Below are 20393 nucleotides of genomic sequence, written 5' to 3'. Positions count from 1 at the left end.
TATATATTTTTTTTTTTTTTTTGTATGTTTACTCGTTGTCTATATTTAAGCATATTTATTTAATGTATTTTTTGCTTTGGAATGAAAATTTTAGTAGAATGTAAGTGCTGTAGGTATATTCTTTTAAATATATTTCTTTATTGCATCTTTATTTATCGCATTTTTGTTTTGGAACGGATGTTTCAGTACAACACAAGTGCAGTAGGTACACCCTTTGAAGTTTTTTGTTTAGCAAGCCTGCAGTTGTGTGGCATACTGAGTATCAGATGTTTTCTTTGTTATATTTGACACTTTAACTTGTCAAATTTGTATTGCTGGCATTATCATTTCTTCATGTTGTGACAACGGTTTGTATCTGAGGCACAAACATATATTTATTTTTATGTTACATGTTTGCTATATACTTGAGCAATGTATTTCTTTATTTATATGCATGGTGATACCTTCTTATGCACTGTGATCCGATTGTAATGAATTTTTAAACGGATTTTCAAAGGATTGTTTTTAATAATGAAAGAAGTTTTCAGAGCTGTTATATCTTTAATTAACCTTAATTATTGTTCATTTCTTCATGTTGTGATAACACTTCGCATTTAAAGTAAGCATGTATTTATATTTATAGGTACATGTTTTCTATATATTCGAGCAAAGTTTTTTCTGTTATATTTATATGCACGGGGATACGTTTGTAATGATTTTAGAAACGGAGCATTGAAGAACCATTTTTTAGTTATGAATGAAGTTTTAGAACTGGTATAACTTTAATTAACTTTGGTTTTAAGTGGTTAATTGACTGGCAGCTGTATGATACATGTGTTACGCTGTGTTGGTGGCTTTTTTTTTTCTTTTAAATTGTGTATAAGAATTTTTTCTCTTTTGTCTGAAGAAGACTTCCGAAAAAGGAAGACGAAAAGCGCTTAACATTGAATAAATCTTTTGGAGTTTACCCTCTGGATCGGAGCCTGTTTTCTTTTTTGTTTACAAGAGTTTGTTATCCTGATTTGGTTTGTAGATTTCAGCAATGGCTTTGATTCAATCCCATGTTACAGGCTCCTTGCAAAGTTGACAAGGATAGGAACAGGTGGTGAACTTCATAACTAGGCAGGACATGAGTTGTACAGCAGGAAAGAGAGAGTAGTAGTCATGGGAGATCCCAGACAGGGTATGAAAAGTACCTTGGGGCTGGGAGACTGGCCCCTAGTCTTGCCTTATTTCACGTATGTGTCCTTAAACTGAGGTAGGGCATGAAAGATCCCTTAAGGAAAATATAAAGGATGGAGCATGGTAGCCAATGAGCAGGAAGTCTGAAAAGGGACCTGAGGAGATTGGAAGCATGGTGTAAAGGTGACAACTTTACTTCACCCCATGTAGATGAAAAATAATGCACCTTGGGAATAATAATCTTGGGGTAGAACATACAGCTGTGGAGGTCAGTCCAAAAATCTAAAATGGCAGTAGGATTGGGAGATGTTACTACAGAAGAACTAAATAATCAGGCTTAGAATGAAAGACTGCCAGCTAAAACAAAGTATTTTTGTATATATATATATATATATATATATATATATATATATATATATATATATATATATATATATATATGTGTGTGTGTGTGTGTGTGTGTGTGTGTGTGTGTGTGTGTATAAGGGTAAATTCTAGATGTTAGAAGGTAATACAGTACCTTTTTATCAGGAATTGCTCATGACACTGATTGAGTACTATGTATGGGTATAGATTTCTTGAGGAGTCGGGAGGGGTTATATAGAAGGTTAACAATACAGATCAGAGTCAAGAGAAAAGTTACTAGAACAGTAGTAAGAACAGAGGGAAGAAGAAGAAGATGAGGGACCTGAAGCTTTATTTCACAGGGGATGTGTTCTGTTCTACATATGTTTCATGTTTACTATGAGTTTATTACCTCGTTATGTGTGTAGTATAAGCCTTCAGAAGTTCATCTAGAAATTTTGTCTGATCACATTTAAGTCTGTTGCTGTATAGCTGAGTATTATGGAAGGCCTCTGGGTACTAGCTAATCTGGTTACAAAATAATGAACTAACTAACCAGATGTGTAATGTGTACATAATGCATTAAAGAGAAAATTATACAATTATGCTGGAGAGGAAGGACAAAGCCTGAAGGAGAGGGATGCAGTGAAGAAAGAACTGATATGGAAATTCCAATCTAGTAGGTGGAAATGACATGGGGTGCTGAAGGAGACTAACACATAGGGACCAGACATGCTCCCATTGAAAGGGTCCTAGCAAAAAACTGAATGTTTCCAAGTAAAATAATTTGAAATTTGAAATCTGGTGCAAGGAACTATTCTTCATACTGAGCATTGCTGATAGACAGAATTATTTATTAGAATGTATGGTAGAAGCTAAGGGAGCTGAGGCATTTAGTAGTGTGGTATTTCTTGAGGGATGGGATGGAAAGGTGAGGAGCAACTGCCTTAGGCTAACTGCAAGTAAGTTACTATACGGTTTTCTTCTGATCATTACACAGGGTTAATGAAATGTACCTTTTCCTGCTCAGACTAATGGAGGTGCACATGCATCAGAGGTAAGTACCTTCTTTCTGTTCTTATAAACAAGAACAATGAATAAAAAGGTTACAAAGACAAAACCATCATGAAAAATTAAAAAGAAAAATCTAGTCAAGCTAGAGTTTCCACTGTGTGATTCCTTAAACCTCTTGTATTAGGGGCAGATGGGATTTATGCAAATGACTTTTCTTTCTAAGTCTGTCATGGATAAATTCAGACCAATAAAGACAAATCCCACTAGCCGTCGGCATGCATGTTTCAGCCATCTTATACCTTCATCAGCACAACATACATGGACTGTTTGGCTAACTTTTAGAAACACAGGGTTGTCATACCCAGCTGATGTCCATAACAATTAAGGTGTCTGCAAAATATCCCAACTAATAAATTAAAACAATGAGTACAAAAGTCACACAGACAAATCAATCACTAAAAACTAAAAGAAAAATCTAGCCAAGCTAGAGTTTCCACTGTGTGATTCCTTAAACCTCTTGTATTAGAGGCACATGGGATATATGCAAAGAGAATATTGTTACCTGATTTGTTGATCATTGCAGACACTGTAAATGAAAACAACAAAATAAAGACATCCTTATGTCAAGCACTCATTGTTATCAGTACTTTACTATTTGAGATCACTACCTATTACTTTATTTATATATAAAGCAATTTAAAGAACGTAGAAAACTGCTAAAGCAGTTAAATTTAACATAGTGTAAAGAGACACTCATATAAGGATAGGTTTGAATAACACATCTGGAAACCCCTTAAAATATTGCACTGCAAATTTAGAAGTCTTCTGTTTTACCTTTGTTTTAAAACAGAAGAAAATTCTTTGAAAAAGCATCTTCTGAAAGGTGTGATAACATCTTAAATTCTTTCTTTTGTAACAGAGTTCTAATTTAAAACAGTGATTGCATTTACCTGAATGTGACGTGCTCATTGAGATTGCTTATTCGCTCATGTAACAATGGAGAGGACTGGCTATTGATAATGGAACTGATGTACAAGTTGATAAACCACACCAGAGAATACTGATACATTGGATCAATGTACGCCAGATTGGAGATGACAAAGAACAATACACTCGAGTGGTTTGCAACCTATTCAAGAAAATATCAGAAACAAAATACTTAATTTTATACTTAATTTCAAACAGTCACTTAATATTTACTTATATATGTATATATATATATATATATATATATATATATATATATATATATATATATATATATATATATATATATATATATATATATATATATATATGTATGTGTGTGTGTGTGTGTGTGTGTGTGTGTGTAAGAAGTAACACATGCTGATTATAACTGGATGCTGTGTGGCATAAGCTTGTTATATACAGAAAATCACATATTTATACATATTACACAAAGCATATGTGCATATACTACACATTTTTATTTTATTCATTTGTTAACTGGATAAGGCCACTGAACTCGTGTCCCATTCCAGGCATGACCCAGGAGCACTGTCTGGTTAAGTGATTTGTTCAGTGTCACACAGTAGGCAAATGGAAGTAGAAGGAACCAAACCTTGTGTCATTGACTGCAGGAAGAAACTCATTAAGTGCTCATAGCCTTATTCGTCTGCAGTTCTGAAGAGGGTGATTTGATAAATGAATATGCAGAGTAGTAGAAAGTAAGATGGGAGATGAGCAGTTTGATTTCAGAAAAGGATGCAGCACAACTGACTCAATGTTTGCAATGAAACAGTTGAAAAAAAAAAAACTAGAGATGGGGAAGAGTCTAGCTGGGCAATCCTAGACCTGGAGAATGCATATGACAAGATTCCAAGAAAGCTGATTTGGGCAGTCCTGCAGTTGTTTGAAGTCCCAGAAACATTGGTAGAATTAGTGCAGGCTATGTACAAGGATGCAATGACTCAAGTATGTACAGTGTTTGGTCTCACAAAGGAGTTCCCAGTGGGAGTGGGTGTGCATCAGGGTATGGCTCTGAGCCCACTACTGTTCTTACTGGTGATGGACTACATTAGCAAACAGGTTGGAGGGGACAGATCAACAAAGTTGCTGTATGCAGACGATACATTTACAAGCAAACTCTGTGCAGGAACTTCAGCAAAGGATAGAAGAATGGAATACATAGCTGAAGGCACATGAGATGAAACAGAGAACAAACAAAACAGTGGTTATGGCAGCAAATGGGGAAATCAGAAGAAGCTGAGAATTGAGATAGAAGGGAAAATAGTGGAACAAGTAAACAGCTTCAAGTATATGGAGGGGTGGTTGAGGAGAAGGCAAGTCTGAATGAGAAGGTCAAACCTAGAAGCAAAGGATTTGCAGTCAAGTGGCACAGAGCGTCAGGGATAGTGTATGATAGAAGAATGCTAAAGAAGCTGAAAACTAAGGTGGACAAAACAGTGGTGTGACCAGTACAACTGTATGGTACAGAAATATGGGCAGTAAAGCAGTTGAGAAAGCTAAAGGTGATGGAGATGAAGAGCGTGAGATGGGCTGTAGGATGTTCTCTGTAGGAGAGGTGAAGAAATGAGCACATTACAACAGAAGCTAAAATAGCGGCAGTTGCAGAAAGATCAAACAGAATAGATTACAGTGGTTTGGGTACATGTACAAAAAAGCAGAAGACAATCTAGTAAGGAAGTTTTTGACAGGAAGAAGACCAGAAGAAGTAGTGGTGTCCAGCAAAGAGTTGGATGGATAGTGTGAGAGAAGACCTGCAAAAGTCAGGCATGACTGTTAAAAAAAGGTACAAGAGGGGCACTGAACTGAGACAGATTGCGACAGTTGTAAGTAAACCCTAAACCCGTGTAGAAAATAAAAAAAGGGGAATGGTGTGCGTGTTTATATATATATATATATATATATATATATATATATATATATATAAAATATATATATATATATATATATATATATATATATATATATATATATATGTGGATCTAAGATGTTTGCTTGACTGAGAAAACGTTCGAATTCTTAAAACCCGAACACACTTTAACGAAAGCGCTTTTGTCAAAAAAGCGCTTTCGTTAAAGTGTGTGACCAAAAAAAAAACCCACTACATTTACATTTTAGCAGGGGGGCTTTGAGCCCCTGTGCCCCCCACACCCTGACTACTTTAATATTCTCCCTCCGAGACCGCACTACTGTAGAGAAAAGGGAAATTTCCCTTACCCGCACTGTAGTACTCCCTCGGCAACAGTCATACTTATGTGAAAGTGCTTCTTCGGTGGAAAGCACTTTCACGTAAGTATGCCCAGCCATTTTGGATTTTGGTCATTTGCTCAGTCGAGCAAACATCCTAAATCCATATATATATATATATATATATATATATATATATATATATATATATATATATAGGTTTACCTTTACAAAGCTGAATCACAGTGGTGCAATTGCTCATATGATCTAATTGTAACCACGAAAATGAAAACAGCAACAGTTTTAAATGTTCGAAAATCAGCAAATCGAAAAGCAGATTCGCTGATTTTCGAACATTAATGTCGAACAAAAAATCTAATGAAGTGCCCTCCACCCCCTACTTTAATATTCTAACTCTGAGATCGCACTACAGTGGGGAAAGGAACCATTTTCCGATCCCCACTATAGTGCAATCTGTCCCACAATGTCGAATACGCAATGAGCGAATGTCACTGTGCATTCGCTCATTGCACATTCAAACCTTTTTCCGTTCAGCGTTTGCAAACTTTGCAACTGCCTTTTGGACAATTGCTGTTTGCCCATGTGCAATACGCACACATGAAGGTAAACTATACATATATATATATATATATATATATATCTATATATATATATATCTATCTATATATATATATATATATATATATATATATATATATATATAGGTTCTAATTAGAAGCTCATGTTTTCAGAAACCTGAAATTCATGTTGTTGAAAAGATATGATTGAGGTTGCCAAATGGAGAATGCGATACAGTGCGGATCAGGGAATTTATCCTTTTCCCCACTATAGTGCAATCTCAGAGTTTATATATATAAGATGCAGGGTGTGTGTGGGCACAGAAGGTACACTTTGTTTGGAAACTCAATCATATCATCTTGACAATATGAATTTCAAGTTTTTGAAAACCCGAGCTTCTGAATATATGTATATATATATATATATATATATATATATATATATATAAAGATACATATAAATATATATATATATAGATATACATATATATATATATATAGATACCTAAATATATATATACATATATATATATATTTATATATATATATATTTATGTAATATGAAACAGACATACACACACATTTTTTTCTGCTAATTGATCAGATCATTTATCAGATACAATAGAATTACATATTTATGTCAAAGTATAAATAAGTTCATTTACATTATTATGTACTAAGACCTCACTGAATTGTTTGATTCATAGTAGAAGTGCTCACCATACTGAAGTCAAATAGTACAAAGCCATACCTCTCATCTTTTCTGCTCAAGAATTCTGGACAAAGCCAAAAATAATAGGGGAAAAGGCACAAAGTCAAGGATCAGTTTTAAATATCTAGGCACCTGACAATGTTAACATTGGTTAGATGACTGTCACATTCGATGTGACACTCTGACCTCATGTGCAAAAAAGAGTTGCAAATAGACGAAGTCACAACAAGTTTTGCGTCAATATACATTTTTCTGACCAATAAAAAGTGTAAAACTTTAATGCTTGTCATTATTGATCGACTGTAAACATCAGTGATCTATCAGAAAATCAGAAAATGTATGAAGGACAGGGCAAAAATACCAGCCAACTTTAAGGACATGCTACAAAACCAGGGACAGTTAATAGGTATGCTTAAAAACTAAAACAGCTACATTTGTACTGTGACACAATGCTATTCCATAAAAATTATCTGATAATTGCTGTTTTATTGTTATAGATTCCTTTTATGCATAAGTAAAATGGTAAATATGATTTTTAATAAAGTTTAACATTGTGAATAACCTGGAACCAAAACAAGGGCTGGGAATCAGAAAAAACCCTAGTGCAAGTGGTAATGGCTCACAAAATAAATTCAGATCATTATGTTAAGTAAAACATAAAGAAGAAATACATAAGAAAAATAAAACATTAAAACAGTAAAACAAAGGGCTGAACACTGGTATTATAACAAAAATGCAAGCAAAAACGGGTATGAATTAAAGGAGTGGCTAACAATGGTGAGTATCGGGTAATTCTTCAGCCATTCTGTTAAGAGGGTCGAAAGGTATGGTCCTTGAAAATGAAAGGACCCCTTATCAGAAGAGTAAAGCCAAAACGTTGGTACTTCCAATGCTACCAAGATAGATCAGCATAGAGAATAGCCAGCCAATACCATGCCAGAAACTTCTTAAAAAAATAATAGAAAATGGAAATCAAAATCTAAGCCAACTATATTAGAAGTAATGAATATAGTAACAGAAATAAAACAACTGGAACTGAGATCTTCAGAAAAGGGTAGGAGGAAACTACATAGGAAAAAATGGGAATTGTGGGAACAATAATTACAGGAGAAAAATGAGGTTTAACAGAAGGCAGGACTTAAATGAGTTGTGTAATGTTTAACTGAAAATGATTGGGTAGATTATAAATGATGTATAATGTTTGCAACTAGGAGTGTGCCAGTATGGTTTGTGATGTAAAATGCTTGCAAATAGGATTCTGTCCATGTGGTTTGTTTTCATTTATATAAATGCATGATTGCTTATGTCGTAAGTGATGGTTTAATAAACATGTTTCTTGTTTAAAAAAAGGGGGGGGGCAGGAATTGAATAATTTGTGTAATGTTGCTTAGGTTATATAATATATAGCAATATATATGAAGTAAAATGTTTATTAATATTAATTTGCTAATACAATTTGATTAGATTTCTATAAATGTCAATTTGCATATGCCACAAGTGATAATTCAATAAAGGTGTTTAAAAAAATATATGGTTGAACAAAAAACAAGACAAATATATGTCACAAGTGATAAGCCAATAAAGGTGCTTAAAAAATACTTGATTGAGAAAAAAAACAAGATAAACAGTCGTAATCAATGTAATATGGTGGCATCAGCATATCCACATCAGTAGATGAGCTACAGACAGTCTAGGTCTCAGTCTAGAAGCCTCAGGTACTGGATACTGCTTTAGTACTGTCTAGAGGAATCCAAGGCATGTACCACTTTTAGGAGATCTGCAGATGGGTTAATGTGCTTAGTAAGGGCAATACTCCTCAGGACAAATCAGGATAGACAATAGCAGACACCTGGGGAAGCCAGCCATCAGGTACCACTTCTAGGAGATCTGCGGATGGGTTAATGTGCTTAATAAGGGCAATACTCCTCAGGAGAAATCAGGATAGCCAATGGCAGACACCTGGGGGAGCCAGCCATCAGGCACCACTTCTAGGAGATCTGCGGATGGGTTAATGCACAGTACTCTTCAGGAAGTAAAACATATATAGGATGAACAGCAACAGGCATTTGGGCAAGCCAGTCATCAACTTTCACCTCTTCAACAAGAATTGCAGTGTATCATCATTATAGATAATAATAGGGGAACTACTGGAACTGATGAATTTCATTATAATGGCTTGTTAGCAACTGTACTGGAGGCATTGTTCTTAAGCTGATTATTAACCATCCATTTATAGATAGATGCATTCTAGTCTCACAGCAAGTTTGCTTACAGCTGACATACATTCTTGAGGGAAGGAGATGCACAGCTACATACCATCAGCATAATGAAGATGTTGTAATCACCACAACAATAATAAAAATAGAATGAAAATGTCCAGTAGTGGACAGAGGGAAAAAAATGAAAGGAGTGATAGTAGTGGACTGTGGGAGAAAAGCCAATTAGACACCTTTATAATATGACCAGTACATCTGCATGGCTCTGAACTGGGCTTCATTTAAAATCCATTGACTGGGTAGATAGTAAAGACACATTTCCTAGAATAATGAAATGGAAATATGGATATTAAACAGAGGCCACCAAGACTCCTTTTGTCCCAGTTAACTGAATTTACTGCTCATGGCAAGAAATGCAAAAGCTATAAATGTCTAAGATCTATTGCCATGTAAATGGATAAAGACCCAAAGGCATCAGTGGTACGAGACACCTCTAAGGTGGACTCCTGAACAGGAACCACTGAGAAGAATTGGCACAGTGATGAAAGTCTCTGGAAGTGGAAACTACAACAAGCACCACTCAGCATCCCTGTTAAACACCCCCAGCATTCTAAAATACCCCCAGAACTTGACATTCCAGATAAACAGTGTTCAATGGCCATGATCCATACAGAGAAAGTATAATGAACCATGTCCTCCACATGCAAATGAATATCACAAAATAGCCACTCACTCCTTAAACTGCTGTAATTCAGATTCATGGGAGACAGACAAACATATGTATCACAAAGCCAAATTCCCCAAGTCCACTGCTTCACCAAGCAATGGAAGTACCTTTAAATAACAGCTGCAATGTCAAGAGCAAATCCTGATGGAAACTTTACAGAAACTCAGTGGAAGCTGGCAAGTCCAAATATAAACTAAGAATGAGTTAATGAAACATAGCAACAGGAAGGATACACAGTTAACATTAAATATCATTAATATGTTTTAGCATTCCTGTGCTGCTGCACTATCCCCAAAACAGAAGCAAGTACTAAAACCTAGAGCAAGAAACAAGAAAGCAATGTTACTATGATACCAGAAGGCCTGTGTAAAAATGAAACATGTTCCAGTGTAGTAGTTTTATGGGATTAGAACCTGGAACTAAAACTACTGCTGCCAAAGATCTAAAAGAAGTAAGTCATAATGAGAGAAGCATTAGAAAACAACTGTGCAAAAAGTAACAGAAATATGAAGAAAAGACAAGAAACAAGAAGAAACAAGAAGCAGACAGTGTACTTGTCATTTGTATAACTCATTGTAGTACAAATAAAACTCCTGTCCAGGCCACGGACACAGTGTTGATCGAGATAGCTCTCCACTTGGCTGTGTGTCTGTATGACATACTTGAGTTGGTCCAGTTTGCCATTCAGCAGTGTTAAGTTGTTGTCACCAGCCCTAATGTGATTAACCAAATTCAAGAAATTCTTGCTCAAATATATATTTATTTGAGGAAGTGGATAGCTATGGTACTCTTCCACTACCATCTTGCAAATTCCTTTATTCTTCCCCCTGTGTCCTACACTCTGTTAGTCCCTTCTTTTTCACCACTGTCCTACCAACCCCTTTTTCACACATTTAATCTGGTCAAAAAATAGAATCACAGCTAGTACAAATGGCCCAAATGGCCATATATATATATATATATATATATATATATATATATATATATATATATATATATATATATATATATATATATAGGAAACTGATGCAGAATAAGGTGAAGTCACAAGAATGGAAAAACTCCCTTATCAGCCTCAACAAAAGGTTGAGATCCCTCATCAAATCATCTAAAGCTAGCTATGAAAATAGAATTGCAACAGATAGTAAAGACAACCACAAAGCCTTCTATAGTTATATAAAGAATCTCCACGAATATCCAGATTTGCTCTGAGCTACTGCACAATGGTACCTCCTATACCGAGCCAACAGATATTGCCAATATACTGGCCAACAGATTCAGTGCTAACTTTACCCCTCTCACCCACCACAAAGGACCAATCACAATACCAGTAGATTGCCAAGCACCCAGTATTACTGCTGCACAGGTTAAAACAGCACTGTCCAAGGCCAAGAATACAGCTTCTATGGGACCTGACAATATCCCTGGCTGTGTTCTACATGAACTGGCACCTCACCTGTGGGCCCTGTTCAATCACAGCCTCACCTCAGGCTTTGTCCCTACTGAATGGCGTACTGCTACAGTCATCCCTCTCCACAAAGGAGGAGTGACTACAGACCCTGGGAATTATCGCCCCATTAGCCTGATGAGTCTGATATGCAAAGCTATGGAATGCATCATCATGGACCTAATAAACAAGGTTATCAGGAATCTCCAAACTCTGGATCCCTCACATTTTGGTTTTGTGAAGGATAGATCATGCCTGCTCAACTTGGTCTACTTCTTTCAGTCTGTCACCAGAGCTGTGCATGAAGGCAAGGTGGTTCATACAGCCTACCTCGATCTGGCCAAGGCCTTTGATACCATTCTCCACTCAGGAATCATAGAAAAACTCACTAAGCTAGGCATCAACCACTATATCATTAGATGGGTTGCAAAGTGGCTCCCAGATAGAACCCACAGTGTGAAAGTAGCTGACTCCAAGTCAGACTGCCAACCAGTCATGAGTGGTGTCTCACAGAGTTCAGTCCTGCGTCTTCTCCTGTTTGGTATCTACTTCTCTGAAATCCAGGCCAACATGAATGGACTCTGGCTAACAAAGTTCACAGACGATTGCAAGTTGGGAGCTATTATTAACTCCCCAAGTGATGTTGACATTCTACAGAAAAGTCTCACAACTGGTGTCAGAACCATGGCTGTAAGCTCAATGCCAAAAAAGGTATTGTCATTCCCCTTGGGAAAAACCCAGTTCCCTTGAATTACCACGTTGATGGTTGTCCACTGAGCACAGAAGGCGTTATTAGAGATCTGGGAACACAGGTTGACAGCAACCTTTCTTTTGGCCATTATGTTGCCACTGTCATCAGAAAGTTCTTCTATGTGGCACATCTCATTAGTACGGGTTTTGCATCTAGGAAGAAAGAGGTCATTGTCTCCCTCTACTCTTCCCTCATTAGGCCAATCAATGAGTACAATGCCACATTTGGCATGTACCTCGCTAGATACCTGCAACAACTGGAGAGGCCGCAAAAGTACCTTACAAAGAGGATCCTAGGCCTTAAACACTTGTCCTATATGGACAGACTCAAAAAACTCCAACTATTCTCTGTGTCATATCGCCTACTGAGAGGCGATCTCTGCTTGACTTACAAATCCATGTCTGACCTAGCTCTGTTAGAAATGCTACATCTAAAGAAATACCAATCCCTCCACACCACATGCTTCAGAGACCTCAACCTCATTACCACAATCAACAGAACATACTGGAGGGACAGGTTCATAACCCAGAGACTCCCCATGCTATGGAATAGACTGCCCATACATGTCAAGTAGACCACCTCACTGGCCTTCTTCAAGAGAAATCTTGATGAGTGGATGGGAAATACAAAATTCACCCTGGGGATCACTCAAGTGGCTCTTCTTGACAGAGGCACTAGGACCAAAGGTCGAGTGGCACGATGCCAGGGTAATCCTATGGGCTAAGGTTGTAAAGGCTCCAGGGCCATTAGCCTCACCTATGGACCTTAAGAAAAAAAAAAAAAAAATATATATATATATATATATATATATATATATATATATATATATATATAGTTCCCCTTCACAATCCTGAATTACTGAATGCTCGAAATTCAGTAACTCGAGACTGTAAAGTCGAAAATGCAGAAGTGTGAATCTGCATAAGTGTGAATTCAAATATCTCGAATTCGCGCTTATGCATGTCAGCTACGGGACGGTAAGTGTGTGAGTTGGGATGTTTTACGGAAGTGAAGGTAAGTGAGTTTATGTGTGTGTTTTCTAAGTTGTGCGTGTGGGGTAGGGTAGGGAGGTGGGAGTATGAGTGTGAGTGTTGGATGTGTCTATGTATATGTGATGTGTTTGTGTGTGTGCGAGGCAGATTAAAATGTCTGTGTGGTGTTTTTTTTTTGTGTATTAGTGCGATCTCGGAGTTAGAATATATAAATGGGGGGTGCAGGGGGGCTTGCCCCCCCTGCGTACATGTAGTGTAGGGCTTGTAGTTTATGTTATGTGGGTTGTATGGTGTGCATGTTGTGTGGTGTATGTGTTCTGTATGTTCGGGGGTTTTGTTTTCGTGCTTGTGGGTTTCGGGATTTTTGTTGGTTCGACTTTATAATTTCGGGTTACTGAATTTTGAGCATACAGTAATTCGATATTATGAAGGGGAACCATATATATATATATATATATATATATATATATATATATATATATATATATATATATATATATATATATATATATATATATATATATATATATATATATATATATATATATATATATATATTTATATGTTGGAGCCTTCCTGTGTCTTGAAAGAGTGCTGTTCAAACTATCTGGGGATATACAGAGCTGAGTATATTTTTCTGGTACTTCAGAGTTGTGTACTGGTAATTGTTGTTTGACTAATTTTATATAATTGCTGGCTGACTTCAGAGTTATGCACTGTTATTTTTGCTTCACTGTATAGTTTTTCAGATCTCTGCTGAAGGTGTTTTCCCCCCCTCCCCCTATTTCTCTGTGTCTTAAGTTGGTATAACTGGTTTTGCATCCTGTGTGTTATCTGACCATCTCAAGGATTACTTGCATAAAATTAGACCCTCTTAGTAAAAAAGTCTGCATATCATTGTTGGAGCCTTCCTGTGTCCTGAAAGAGTCCTTTTCAAACTATCTGGAGATATACAGAGCTGAGTATATTTTTCTGGCACTTCAGAGTTGTGTACTGGTAATTGTTGTTTGACTAATTTTATATCATTGCTGGCTGACTTCAGAGTTGTGCACTGTTATTTTTGCTTCACTGTATAGTTTTTCAGATCTCTGCTGAAGGTGTTGGTTTTCCCATACCCACCCTCCCTATTCCCGTGTTGTTGTTTAAATTTGGAGGTTTTTGCAGTTGCCCGCCCTTGCTGTAGATTTGATCTGGGACACTCCCCCCAGTCCCATCTCTTTACCTCATTCTACCCAACAGACTCCTTCTGCATTGTTTTTAGTCATTTTTAATTTAATTGCATTTTTTAAACTGTTGGTCTAACATTGCTACATACTCAAGTGTGCTAGCTTGCACTGTATTTGAATTGTTTTGACTGCTGTTTTAGCTACTTTTCTGTATATATATATATATATATATATATATATATATATATATATATATATATATAAATACCTTTCCTGTAACTAGTGTAGTCCAGATTCAGATTTGCTGTATCCAGGACTGTATGTAAGCTTCTGAACCCCCCACCAAGCTTTCTATGTTGGAGGGAAGCCTTCTAGCTTATCAGTGGGAGTGGTAAGCACTAGGTAACCTATCTACCACATAAGGAGTGGTTCTGGCCCAGAAATTGTAGTTATTGGCCATTTGGGCAGTTTTTCCATCTCTTTCAACTTTCTGAATTAAAAGCCCACAGTTGCAATTGTTTCCCCCCTTTCCTGTGTAACTAGTTTAGCCCATATACAGATTCTTACTTTTAGCACTTGATTTTGCTTATTCGTGATCAGCACTTGTTCAGAACTTGTAAGCACTAAATAACCTACTAATTACTACAGCACTCAACCTTCCTCATTACCTAGAGGAAAACAGTTTTGGTACTTACTTTCCTCACTTGCTTAGAGAAAAACAGCTCTTGTACTCACTTTCCTCACTTATCTAGAGGAAAATAGTTTTTTATTCAGGCATGTCCAAGGGTCAGCTCCCAGTGTTCTCTCCTGTCTATCTGATGAATCTGGGCATCTTAGGGCAATGTAGAAATTGCCTCATGTACACAGACAACCCTCTCCTCTTACCACCCAACACTACAACCTGTGAGAGATGCACTTATCTAGCCAAACTGGAGGTAAAGCTCTCTCCAATCAAGACTGAACTTGACAGTCAAGAGGAGAAGGTAAACACTTGCACCACATCACACTCATCACATAGTCTCACTAAATCTACACCACCAAAATCCACACATAAAAATACAATAACATTCATGGAGGCTCTCAATAATAATCTGCTTAAGCAACAGAGACCTCCAAAGCAGAAATGCAAGCAACATCCATCCCCCAACACAACCCAAATGACATATAGCCCGCAGACTCAGTGTGCCACTCAACCACAGCCAATAAGGCAAAACAACGTACCCAACACACTAGTCATAGGTGACTCTATAGTTAGGCACACTGATGTCCCACTCACCAGGCTAAACAAGGAGAAGGTTACTGTCAGCTGCTTGTCAGGTGCCAGGATCCGCCACATAACCCACGCACTCAGGTCACTCCACAACAAGTACAAATATGACTCTGTCATTGTCCATGTTGGTGTGAACAACCTGAGATGTACCTCCCTGGACTACATGAAAAGAGACATGGAAGAGCTCTCCGATCTTGTAGCCCAGGCAGGTATGACCCTAGCCCTGAGTAGCATTCTGTCATCACCCAGAATGATGCCGTAGTACAAGGACAAAATGATTGACTTCAACAAATGGCTAAGCTTCTGGTGCCATTCTAAAGGGATCCAGTATCTGTCTGCCTGGGATGACATGGTCGACAGACCACGATGCTTTGCCAGAGATGGCCTGCACCTGTCACCCCTGGGATTCCGGATACTGGCTAAGGTTCCTGCTGCCCCTATAGTGCCTTTTTTAGGCAAGGTTCAAATGACAAATTCACCACTATAACAGGAACAGCAAGCAAAAACTGAGGGTGATGCTACTCAATGCCAGAAGTCTAAATCTCAAAATGCACTCACTCGAGGCACTCTTTAAAATGGAGAACATAGATATCTGTGCAGTGACTGAGACCTGGTTCAAGGCTCCAGAGAGCACCCCTGCACTACCAAGCTATAACTCATACCACACTTTTCGGCCATGTAACCTGGACCGGAGCACCAAAGGTGGAGGTGTATCCATATTCATTAAGGATATCCACACCTCCAGGCTAGTTGCGTGGCATAATGCAGCCAAGGTTATCCAAGTGCAACTAACTCTAGGCAAAACTGCAATCCAAATTGTAGCTTGCTACAGATCACCCACCATGCCCCAGGATTCCCACTCCTCTTTTCTTGATGTACTGGAAAATATTAGGGTTCAACCAAACACCCTAATAATGGGCGATTTAAACTACCCCACCATTAACTGGGAAAACTACTCATGTACCAACTCCTTCGCTCAACGCTTTCTGGAATTCATAAACTCCAATGCCCTGGCTCAACTTATCCACACCCCTACCAGGGGCAACAATATCCTAGATCTAGTCATTACCAATATGAGTGACCGGTGTTCCACACCTGAAGTCAATACCTCATTGGTCCGATCTGACCATAAGCTAATTACCCTAGATATCCACATCCTGCCTCCACCCCCATTAAGAAAACCATAATAAAAAATTTCTCCAAAGCCAACTTCATGCTTCTTAAGACAGAAGTGGTGAACTTCATGACACCCATGCAGATGGACAATACAGTTATGACTACTGAATCCTACACAATTGCACTTTATAAGCACTTACATGAGTGCATGGATCGTGCTATCCCAAACAGAACCAAAATGCTATCCTCCAAAAAAAGGAAGCCAATCTGGTGGTCCCCTGCCATAAACAAACTGTACAACAGAAGGAAAAAACTCTTGCAAAAGAGAGTAAAATCCCATGAGTGGAGGAGCTCCCTGGTCAGCCTCAGTAAGAAGCTGCGATCCCTGATAACATCCTCCAAAGCTAGTTACGAAAACAAAATCGCCACTGATTCTAAAGACAACCACAAAGCATTCTATAGCTATGTCAAGAATCTGAATGGCAACACTCCGATCTGCTCTGTGTTACAGCACAATGGCACTAAATATACAGACCCAACTGATATTGCCAACATCCTGGCAGATAGGTTCAGTGCTAACTTTACCCCCCTCTCACCCCCTAAAGAGCCCATCTCTATACCAGAAGAGTGCAAAGTTCCTGTAATCACGGCTGCACAGGTAAAAACCACACTCTCCAAAGCCAAGAACACAGCATCCATGGGACCAGACAACATCCCAGGCTGCGTTCTACACGAACTACAGAACGAACTGGCACCCCACCCAAGTACCATGTTCAATCATAGCCTCACCTCAGGCTTTGTGCCTGCTGAATGGCACACAGCAACAGTTATCCCACTCCACAAGGGGGAGCCACCACAGACCCAGGGAACTACCGCCCTATTAGCCTGATAAGCCTGGTCTGCAAGGCCATGGAACATATCATCATGGAACTTATAAACAAAGATATTGGTAATCTCCAAACTCTGGATCCCACCCAGTTTGGGTTTGTAAAAGGCAGATCATGTCTCCTAAACCTAGCCATAGACAAGGGTAAGGTGGTTCACAAAGCCTATCTAGATCTTGCCAAGGCTTTTGACACCATCCCCAAACTCACTAAACTAGGTATAAACCCGATGTCACAAGATGGGTTGCCAACTGGCTCACTAACAGAACCCACACTGTGAAAGTAGCAGACTCCAAATCCTACTTCAGACCAGTGACAAGTGGAGTACCACAGGGTTCAGTCCTGGGTCCTCTCCTGTTTGGTATCTACTTCTCTGAAGTACAGGCTAACACAGAAGGTCTTTGGCTAACGAAGGTCGTAGATGACTGCAAACTAGGAGCCATAATCGAAACTCCTAATGATGTGGACATCCTACAAAAGGGCCTCACTGAGACAGATGCCTGGTGTCAAAGCCATGGCCTCAAGCTCAATGCCAAAAAAGTGCACTGTCATCCCCTTTGGTAAAAACTCTGTACCCATGAACTACAACATAGGCGGTAGTATACTTAACACCGAAAGTGTGATAAGAGACCTTGGGACACAGGCGGACAGTAGTCTCTCCTTTGATAACCACATCGCCACAGTAGTCAGGAAATCCTTCTACATGGCACACCTCATCACAAAAAGTTTCTCATCCAGAAAAAAAGAGGTCATTGTTCCCCTCTACTCATCACTCATTAGACCCATTATAGAGTACAATGCCCCTTTTGGTATGTACCTCACAAGACATCTCCAACAACTGGTAAGGCCTCAGAAATACCTCACAAAGAGGATTACTGGCCTCAAACAGATGCCCTACGCTGACTGTCTCAAAAAACTCCAGCTTTTCTCCGTCGCATATCGCCTTCTCAGAGATGATCTCTGCCTAACATACAAAGCTATGTCAAACCCAGAGCTGTTGGACATGCTCCACTTAAAGAAATCCCAGTCCCTCCGAGCTACATGCTCTAGGGACCTAAACCTTGTCACCACAATAAACAGAACATGCCGGAGGGATAGATTACTGTCCCAGAGACTTCCCATACTCTGGAATAAACTACCTATCTATATCAAACAAAGCCCCTCATTAGCACTCTTCAAGAAAAATCTTGAGGATTGGATGGGAAATAGGAAATTCACCCCGGGGATCACCTCTGTGCCTCTGCTCGACAGTGGCACAAGAAAATAATTTTCTTGGGTGGAAAAAGCCAGGGTGGGTCGATAGCCTAGTACCTACCTATGAGCCTATGAGCATATATGTATATATATATATATATATATATATATATATATATATATATATATATACATATACACACCGTATTTCCCCGAAAATAAGACTGGGTCTCCCAGAGAAATGTGCTTTAGGGCTTATTATCAGGGGATGCCTTATTTACCCGCCCCATGCAGCAATCTACCTTTAGTCATGTACAAAATTTGACATTTATTAATGAACACAAATCGACATTTCTTCATGTACAAAAATTGACATTTATTCATGTACACAAACCGACATTTATTTCATACTTTTCTATTATTGGACAACAGTTCTAATAATGGGTTGACAGTTATGTGAGAATTCTACATAAACAGTGCAACAAACATTTCAACTCCAGAATATCTGCACCTTGTCTTTCACAGTTATTCAAATACAGTCATGTCATCTTCTTCTGGAACATTGTCAAAAGTGTCCAACCCCCGAATTTCGGCCTGAATTTATTGTGACTCCATTTCTTGTAGAACCATTGGCCCCAGTCTGTCATGCCTAGCAATAGAGCTTTCCTTAAATGAGCACTGCTTGTCCAAGTAGCCTGCTCGTAGTGCATTGGCAACACAGCTGTCAGTGATTTTATCCCATGATTTTTTTCACCCAAGTCATGACCTCTTGCAGGCTAGGCTTCACAAAGTTTCCATACTGATTTCTCTCCATTCTATTTTCAATGTAGTCATTGAGTTCCATGCACAAATGGTGCTTGAATGGCTTGTTTATTGCAATATCAAGAGTCTGGAGATAGGCAGTCATTCCGGTGGGAATCATTATGTGATCTATTCTCCTCCATGCTAGGAATTTCTTTGTTTCTTTAGCACGGTGAGTGCTGGCTGAATCCCAGACTAGCAGACTTCTTTTGTCACCTTGCAAAACAAGTGGTAGAATTAAATCGACCCATTTCCTTATAACTGCTTGTGTGCACCAGGCTTTTTCGGTTTCAAAAATGTAAATGCCTGAAACATGTTCAATCTTATGTTTCTTGCCCTTACTAATGATTAGAGATGGGGTTTTCTTTCCATCTAGATGAATTGCCAAAATACAGGTGACACGTGCACTCTCATAACCAATGGAGGGAATGTAGATTGACGAGGCACCCCTCTGATCAATTGTTGTTTGAGATCCTTGGCCCATAAACACTGCAGTTTTTATGAATTGCAATTCATAGCAATCATGTTGGAGAGTTGGTATTTAGAAAAGTCAATGCCATCAATAAAGGACTTGAATGCAAGTGCATGTTTTATAACTTTAGTATCTTCCAGCTTGAACAATGTTGTTGATCTTCTTAGAGACAGTTCATATCACTGAAAGAAGCCATCCAGCCAATGTTGTGATGCTTTGAATTCTTCTGGGGATATTTTTAACTGTGGTGCTATTGCAAGGGCAAATGCTTGAATATCAGCCCTGTGCACAACCAAAGCCTTTGCTCTTCTGTTAGCAATCCACTCACAGATGATGTCTTCAAGCTCAGGAAATACTGGTTTCTGACCTGATC

The 20393-nt window shown here is 38.4% G+C and overlaps 1 protein-coding gene across 1 annotated transcript in view; it reads right to left on the bottom strand.

Annotated features, from left to right (window-relative positions):
• The window catches only part of LOC122815364 (dynein axonemal heavy chain 3-like), a 4921723-nt gene that overhangs the window by 1055864 nt on the left and 3845466 nt on the right, over positions 1 to 20393 (bottom strand). The window contains exon 61 of the mRNA XM_044087818.1: positions 3471 to 3649. Within this exon, the coding sequence (XP_043943753.1) occupies positions 3471 to 3649 (179 nt within the window). The remainder of the gene's footprint in view (positions 1 to 3470; positions 3650 to 20393) is intronic.

This window comes from Protopterus annectens, chromosome 11.part0, assembly GCF_019279795.1.
Source record: "Protopterus annectens isolate FY-2018-M chromosome 11.part0, PAN1.0, whole genome shotgun sequence".
NCBI lineage: Eukaryota > Metazoa > Chordata > Ceratodontiformes > Protopteridae > Protopterus > Protopterus annectens.
The sequence above is the reverse complement of the archived record's forward strand: the minus strand, read 5'-3'. Positions and strand labels throughout refer to the sequence as shown.